This window comes from Micromesistius poutassou (genome assembly GCF_964030765.1).
Source record: "Micromesistius poutassou genome assembly, contig: SCAFFOLD_6038, whole genome shotgun sequence".
Taxonomy (NCBI): Eukaryota; Metazoa; Chordata; class Actinopteri; order Gadiformes; family Gadidae; genus Micromesistius; species Micromesistius poutassou.
This window is the reverse complement of record NW_028178409.1, coordinates 1-8,600: the sequence shown is the minus strand read 5'-3', so window position 1 is coordinate 8,600 and position 8,600 is coordinate 1. Positions and strand designations below refer to the sequence as shown.

The window sequence follows — 8,600 nt, the reverse complement described above, 5'->3', positions numbered from 1 at the left end:
TCACTCCCGACTGAACCACCGAGACGCCATCTTAGCCCGTCTGCACGCTGTCCCCCTCGCCCACATCTCCTCCAACGCCTCTGATTGTATTGGCACCAGACCGGCAGCGGTGTGTATGTGTGTGTGTGTGTGTGTGTGTGCGTGTGGTTGCGCGTGTGCATGTGTGTGTGGGTGAGTGTGTGTGAGACAGGGCATATGAGGTCTACAGCGTTCGGGACGTGATGATTGATGGCGGGAGGAGTGATAGCGGCGACGGCGCGCGTGGTGAAACACTAGTTATGCAAGCGCTGTTCGTGATTCACGTGCTCTTTATCTTCCAGCGGAGGATACGGGGTAACACACAGGGGACACTTGGAAGTTTGTCAGAAACTTTTGACAGTTAAAAAAATGGTTGAAGTAATCCATCTATAAACTATTGGATATTAAACTTTTGTAAATGTATTACTCATTTCAAACATTGCACTGGCTTGTTTGAGCTCCACAACCCCCCCACACACGGTACACCCTGACTCTCCCTTCTACACCGGGCCTCAGCTCGGCCCTAGCGGGACGGACGACAAACGCTCTGACCGTAACCTTGACGACCCCCGCCCGAGTGAGTCACGTGACCTGTAGAGACAGCGCAGGGAACGACCTGCTGGTGACGCCCCGCTACGCCAACTCTATCACTCCACCACTGCTTGAGATCATTCCTCTGCACAAACCCCCACGCGTTTTAAAACCGACCCAGAATGCAACGCGGCGCGGCGCTCTCACCTCGTCCCATTCCGAGGTGAACGAGGGCGACTTCTCCAGCCTCTTCTTGGCCGCGCTGCAGTTGGACACCGACTCGCTGCGGCTGCCCAGACAGCCGTCCTCCTCGCCGGGCGGCGACACCAGCAGGTCCGAGTCCGACTTGGAGAGGCTCCGGGCCAGCTTCAGGTCCCCGGGGGGCCGCATCCGGCCCGCGGGGCTCCCCCCGGCCACGCCGCCGCCACCGCCGCCGCCGCCGCCGTCCCGGGGCTCCTTACTCACAGTGGCGTAGATGGCTTTGGGGTCACAGTCTGTCAGGATGGCGGCCATGTTGGGCCGGGGCGGGGACGGTGTAGCCGCCGCCGCCGCCGGCGGTGCTGGTGCTGGCGCGGCCGTGGGCGGGGCTTTCGCTTTGGTTGGCGCCTTGGCTTCAGGCGCTTTGGCTTCCAGCGCTTTGGAGTCCGGCTTAGGCTGGCTGGCAGGCGCCGGCGTCGGCGTCAGTGTCGGCGTCGGCGTTACCCCCGGCAACCGGAAGGGCTCCTCGCGGCAGTCGAAGACGGGGGAGGAACCGTGGAGCAGGCCGGTGAACTGCTCCGGGACACCTGCCCCTGGCTGCTCCTCGCTGGGCTGGGGGACGTCTGCTGGAGAGCCCGGAGAGAGAGAGGGAGGGAGGGAGACAGAGACAGAGACAGAGAGAGAGAGAGAGAGAGACAGAGAGAGAGAGAGAGACAGAGAGAGAGAGAGAGAGAGAGAGAGAGAGAGAGACCGAGACCGAGACAGAGAGCGAGGGAGGGAGAGGGTGAGAGAGCGAGAGAGAGGAGGAAAGCAAGAGAGAAGTTGAGACGGTTAGTCTGTGACGGGGCTTTGAGAAGAAATGGTCTTCCCCCTAAAGGAGTGGTAGGTGGGGTAAGCGGCTGGGTGGGGAGGGGTGGCTGGGGGGGGGGGGGGGGGTGTTGCTTCAGCACAGCTCGTAGGAAGCCGCCCACACCCTTAAAAAACAGATCTGTAATTGTTTCCTACCAGGAGCAGGGGGGAGAGCAGAAAAAAAAAAAAGGAGTGAGAGGAGACAGAGGGAGGGAAGACAAGCCAGAAAGTTTGGCCACAGAATTCCAGAGCCCAGCTTGCGGCCGTCTCACGTCTCCCTGGCCGGGTTCCAGAACATGCCTTCCCCCCGTGTTCCGCCGCCGACTGACACCATCTGCTCCCGCGCCCTCATACCTCCTCTATCAAACACACGGGGTCCCCTTTAAAGACGCGACCCCACACGCAGCAACCCCCGCGCCACGCGCCCACCACGCACGCCAGAGTTAACAAACTTGAGAACATTCTAACAAAAAGGCGAACAACCACGAACCTGGCACTTGAAAATAGTACTTAGCATTATGTAGCGTCTCGTCCTGGGTTATGGGGACGGGTTATCATAGCAATTCTAAGTGTTTGGCACTTGTTTCTATGGATATCTTTACCGTACCAACAGAGATATATTGTTGTTTCTCTTTCTTCTGACAACTGTACTTATTGTAAGTCGCTTTGGATATAAAAGCGTCTGCTAAATGCCCTGAATGTAAAAGTAAAGACCAAAGAAGACAAATAACTTACATTCCCCTCCGGACACGTCAGGCTCTGCAGCAACCGATGTCCTGCTATGAGCAGTGCAACACACTTGTCCCGCACGTCAGACCAGTCCCTAGGGCCTCCCTCCCTACGGAGTAGCTGCCTGTTGCCACAAAGTAAAATCCCTCTTTTCCAGCGTCAGAAACGCCCACAGAGTGAGAGACCACAGAGTGAGAGACAGAGTGAGTCCTTTGTTTCCCCTCCTGCTACCTTCACAGCTCCACTAAAGCCCGCTCTGAGCCCCTGTTAGCCCTGCTGTGTCGTGGCTCTGTGCTGCTGCTGCTGCTGTCGCGGTTGTTGTTATCGTTCCCTGTGTGGTCAGCTGTCCACGTCTCCTCCGTCCTCCCTCGTCCGTTAAAGGCCAGCCAGCCGGGGCGGGGATGGAAATTCAGATCACTCGATCTGCTGCCCTCTCGGCCACAATCCTGATAATTAGACTTGTCACGTGGCGAATGAGTGTGTGTGTGTGTGTGTGTGTGTGTGTGTGTGTGTGTGTGTGTGTGTGTGTGTGTGTGTATGTGCGAGTGCGAGCGTGAGTGTGTGTGTGTGTGTGAGGGCATGCGAGTGTGCGTGTGTGTGAGCGTGTGTGTGTGCGTGAGTGAGTGTGAGTGTGCATGAGTGTGCGTGAGTGTGCGGGTCAGGGTGTGAGTGTGTGAGTGTGTGCGGGTCAGGGTGTTAGGTGACAGGGAATCTGGAGCAGTGACACCGCAGCAGCAGACCAGTTGACCTGTTGCAGCAGTTAATAGTCCTGTCCTTCAGAGAGCTGCTGAGAGTGGTGTTGTGAACAGGAGGAGGAGGAGCAGGAGGAGGAGGAGGAGGAGGAGGGAGAGGAGGAGGGGGAGGAGGAGCAGGATGAAGAGCATGAGGAGGAGGATAAGGAGGAAGAGGGGGAAGAAATGGAGGAGGAGCAGCAGGAGCAGCAGGAGGGAGAGGAGGAGGAGGAGCAGGAGGAGCAGGAGGGAGAGGAGGAGGCAGTTGGCAAAGCAAACTCCATTTCACAACATGTTCTCTGAAGGAGGAGGGCGGAGGAATAGTTTTTGTGCTGAAGTGTTGACGTTGAGAAAGACGGGCCCATGTAGGGGGTAGAGACGCCCGGTCAGGAATGGCTTCGTTGTTCCTCTGAGTTTTAAAATGGTCATTAGCGAAGAGTGAGTGTGTGTGTGTGTGTGTGTGTGTGTGTGTGTGTGTGTGTGTGTGTGTGTGTGTGTGTGTTGGGGACCCCACCCTGTACTCCCCCCTCCTGTCTCCTCCCTGCCCCCAACCAGTCGCTAAACACTTAATTTAGAAAAAAGTGTTGTGTGGGTGTTTTGTGTCTGTGTGTGTGTGTGTGGGTCTTTTGTGTCTGTGTGTGTGTGTGTGTGTGTGTGTGTGTGTGTGTGTGTGTGTGTGTGTGTGTGTGTGTGTGTGTGTGTGTGTGTGTGTGTGTGTGTGTGTGTGTGTGTGTGTGTGTGTGTGTGTGTATGTCTGTGAGTGTGCGTGTGTGTGCACCCACATTATAAACGGGTGAGTGAGTACACTGTACACATGTCCAGAACCACAGCCAAAAACACACCCACCGCCCCGTCCTTGGCAGGCTGACGGCTGTGAACGCCCAGATGAGCGAATCCCCCCCCACCACCACCACCATCATCATCGCCAAGACAACAGATGGAGACTAGAGCGTCCCCCCGGTGTGAGACGAGTGAGGTCACCACAGAGACATGTGTGTTTCTCTTGGCCCCACGTAAGCGGCGAGCTTCACCGGTGACTTCATCCAGAGCCTGATATCACAGCCGCTCATAGCACCGTCCCACCGCACTACAGGTTCTGTCTGTCTCTTCTTACTACGGTGCAGGGGGTCAATGTGAACCCACACCCTGTCAGGGAAAATACTGAAGAGGGTACATGAGGGCGTACAAACGCTACCAAGATGTTTTCCATTTTGCAGAGCCGACCACTTCAAAGTGCTTGTATCTCGTGGTGATCTTTATCCTTGTGGAAAGGTTGCACTTCAAAACGGTACCGCATGGTCAAAACAAACGCGAACACATCCACCACGGCAACCGGGAAGCAGGCAAGTATACCCAGTATATCTGGAATCCATTTTCAAATATAAAGAAGACGATTCATTTTCATATTTACTCATAGATCATGTTTCCTCATTCTACTGAATTAAGCACAGATCTACGGTATGCCACATAACCTCCAAACCAATTCAACGCTTCACCAGTCCTACTTACAACATGTTCAGATCCACTTCAGGCTTGGTTAAAACAGAGTGCGCTTCGCAGAAGGAATTCTAGCTTTGTGTTTCCAGCCCATCGGTTCTCCCTTGTTCGTCTGCCAGGGAATATCAATCACCTGCCTCTTAACTAGCCAAAATCCGATCGGCAGCCTGGGAATGCCAGCGAGACATTCCCTGGCGGCACTAATCCGAACCAGCCAATCTAGCTCCGCTAAACGCATTGCTTTCATTACAGCGCCATGCCCCGAGCGTTCCTCTGCTGAGTGCGTGGACCGATGTTAACCAATATTAAACGGTAACAGCGTGGCCCTTGAAGGTCCTCGTCACACACTGACCTCCGGGGGCCCGGGGCCCGGGCGGCTGAAGGGTGTCTTTCGTCTTGTGTCCCGGGGGTCTCTGGTCGTTGGGGGCAGTGGGTTTGCGGTGCTGGAGGTGCAGAGAGAGAACACGTTAAGACGACACACTCTGGGGCGGCTGCACTGAGGGACAGACGTGAACCACGTGAGGTGAGTCGTGGCGGACAGAGGGGGTTATCTGAAATGAACTAAGGAGCACTACAGTAGTGCGCTAAAGCACTTCAGTAGGGCATAAGAACACTACAGTAGTGCATTAGAGAACTACAGTAGGGCATTAGAGAACTACAGTAGTGCATTAGAGAACTACAGTAGTGCATTAGAGAACTACAGTGAATGAGCAAAGCAGAATGCAAAAACGATGGTGCTAAAACGAATCACTCTTATCCCACCGCTACATCATCTTCAGTACAGTTTACTGCACGCTGTTGCTTAATACCAAACAAATATCATTGCGTACTTATTTTACAGTAGGCCGCCATCAACAAGGATGACGATAACAGTTTTGATATTAATAACTCAGAGCAGATACAATTGGAATGCCGTGATGCCACATGAAGCTCTAAGCGACCACGGGCAGGAAGAGAGGAGTCATAAAAATCAGCAGGGTGATAAAATACAGAAGGCCACATAAATAGATATAACGGGCTCATAAACACGGAGGGCGGATTAAGTGAGGCCTCGTGTTACGCGGCTCGGACATGTTCGAAAAGGCTGCAGAGTGACGCAGAAGAGTCTGAGTGCGACGTCGTATTAGGGACAGCCATTCTCAAACCAAAACAAGGGGGGCCCACTCCACATATTTGTAACGGTCATGCAACAGACAGGCCCTTACTTTGTTCAATGGCCCCCAATGGCAATCTGCCAGACTACAAATCCCTTTGCTCTTGGCAGACCTGCACTACAAATATGTAATGTTTACCAGTTAATTACCTATTGCCATAAAAAGTCATGATTAAGTATTCAAAAGCCAAACAAACTTCTGAAGGGTTGTTTATGGGCACAAATTAGGGACTGAACTGTGAGAACATTTTCAGGAAGCATCTTGCATTGCTTATGCTAATTAACAAACATGCAAGCTTATTAGCATATGCAATGCAAGAGTGGCGTCACTGTAGAGAACGTGTGCTTGTGAGCAAAGCATGAGCCTTCTTGAGCCAGTGGGTCTGGGGAAATTAAAGAGTAAGTCTGAAGGAGAGAGAGCCTATATGTAAGCTCAAACCCCAGTCACATAGAATGAGTAAGGAATGGCTGGAGATGAACAGAGAGAACAACACGTATCCTGTGTGCGCTGCATAACAAACAGTTGTGTTTTTCTTAGGACTCACACAAAAAGATGAGAACAATGAATGTCAGAAAGATATTAATAATCCATCCATACCTGAGGTAGGACACTGTTGGAACTGTGGACTGTGGTTTTCTCTTCTGAAACCGGTAGAAAACAGAGTTAGGTCATGGGCTAGGCAGGCGTTGCGTTACATCATAGCAATCAATGATAAAAACATTTGCCCCATTATCATGGCAGTCAGTGGGATTGGGTTCACGCTGGCGCGGGTAGGAAAGCAGAGTGAAGCTAGCTCAGGGTGCCAGAGATGTTCCATATCCCACTTTATTATGGAGGAGACATGGCTGGCTAACATTAAAACACTTAAGATTACCATCCCTTTAAGCAAATATGGACGCCTGACAAATCAGGTTCCGCAGAAGGAAACCATAATGGAAATTAAATAAAAAAGGACTCATTAAATATTTGTCGGGCCGTCGGTATCGGAACAATGTGGGTTTAGGCTGATTGGTTCCAATGATGTTCATCATTTATTCAAATACAAGGAGTCGTGATTACATCTGTGGAAGGAAACCTCAAACCAGAGCAGCCAGCTGAAGTTTCTACTGCTGGAGGCGGACAGAGGAGACAGCCTGAGAGGCTGGGGCTGCTTTTAAAGACATCTCCATCCACAGCCAGGGATCCAACACCAGGCCTGCTCATTTAATCCCCTTTATCCAATTACATGCAGGGGCGTTCGCAGGCCCCGACCACGCCGGCCCGCTCTGGAAGTCTGATGGAAAAACGTGGCGGGTCTGTCTGACATGCTCTCCGGCTCACTATATTTAGCCCGGGGCGGAGACGACTCTGTGGATGTACGTACGCGAAATAAACTGAGTTTGGGTTGAATAAACAGGACGGTCTCCTGGGTCAGGCTGGCTGGGACCACTCCCAGAGGACAAGTCTACCTGGAAGCACCCATTGGACCAGACGCCCTAACCCCTACCTTCTCATTAGTCAAGTCAAGTGTAAAATACTACATAACTCAATGTATCCAAATATTCCATCAGAGATAAATAACGTTAATCTCATCTTATCTGGATAAAACATTCCTGCAAACTGACAAGGAGTAGTAGCAAATAATTCCAGTTTAAACTAAAGCCAGTGAGACCACAAAACAACAACAAACGAATAGGGCCGGGGGGGGGGGGGGGGGGGGGGGGGGGGTGGCTACCTCTGGTGGGCGGGGTCTTGTGGCTGGTGGGCGAGGATTTGGTCTGCGCCGAGAAGAGCAGCTCGTACGTGTGGTCCTCCTCCTCCTCCTCCGCCGGCTCCCCCCGCTCGTCTATGCTGCCGTGTGTGTACAGCGCCTGGGAGGGGAGGGGGGGGGAGAGAGAGAGAGAGAGAGAGAGAGGAGAGAGAGAGAGAGAGAGAGAGAGAGAGAGAGAGAGAGAGAGAAGAGAGAGAGAGAGGGGGAGAGAGAGGGAGAGAGAGGGAGAGAGAGGGAAAGAGGGAGGGAGAGAGAGGAAGTGGATGGATGAAAAGTTCAAAGAAAACCAAACATCCTGTTTGAGCTTACTACTCAACTATCTAGCCAACCGCTATCAACATGAGAGGAATGCCTTCTCCTGGCCCACTTCTGGTTCCACTTTTTATTTCTTAATTGGGGGCTTGATGTTGGGGGGCCTTACACATCTCAAGCACAGAGCCCTCCCACCCACCACACGCTTGAGTCCATGTTCACATCTTGTCCTATCTTTTTAAAGTATTTCAATCAAGTTTATGACCTGGATCAAGCCTGAGCATTGCTATGTAACCCACTCCATCACTATATCACTGTATTTAGTTTCAGGGTGGTGAAAATGTGTTTAAAACACCACCTCATTATTGTGAAGCATGCATCTGTTACTCGTTACTCTCTAGGGCCCCCCTACAGGTGTGATCTGGCCTAGCTTTACTGGGAGCACTGGGGGCTCCCAATAATCACACCATGAAGCCGTTGAGTGAATTCATTCGTTTTCATCCATTTATTTTCTGGCTCGCAATTGTCCCACAAAAAGCGTGTTTGTGTAGATGTTAACTTGTTATCTTCAGGCATGCAGGGGTGATAAAAACCAACCAACACTCATTCAATTGAACTTTATTTATCATCTATATTCAGCATAACCCTATAAGCCTAACAAAGGATGTATTGCTCAGGGTAAATATAAATATTGAACTAGTTTGACATTCTTCTGAGAGAAAGAATGTTCTCTAAGGCTCTCTGAATCTTGCTTTCTAGTCCACTTATTCTCTCTCTCTCTCTCTCTCTCTCTCTCTCTCTCTCTCTCTCTCTCTCTCTCTCTCTCTCTCTCTCTCTCTCTCTCTCTCTCTCTCTCTCTCTCTCTCTCTCTCTCTCTCTCTCTCTCTCTCT

The 8,600-nt window shown here is 51.9% G+C and overlaps 1 protein-coding gene across 1 annotated transcript; it reads right to left on the bottom strand.

Annotated features, from left to right (window-relative positions):
• Positions 1 to 756: 756 nt before the first annotated feature.
• LOC311374559 (ankyrin repeat and SAM domain-containing protein 1A-like) lies at positions 757 to 7,557 on the bottom strand (the record flags this gene model as incomplete). The annotated part of the gene is made up of 4 exons (XM_084490385.1): positions 757 to 1,373; positions 4,906 to 4,996; positions 6,305 to 6,348; positions 7,422 to 7,557. Coding segments are annotated over 4 exons (888 nt in total), but the record flags the coding sequence as incomplete, so codon positions are not given.
• Positions 7,558 to 8,600: the final 1,043 nt, after the last annotated feature.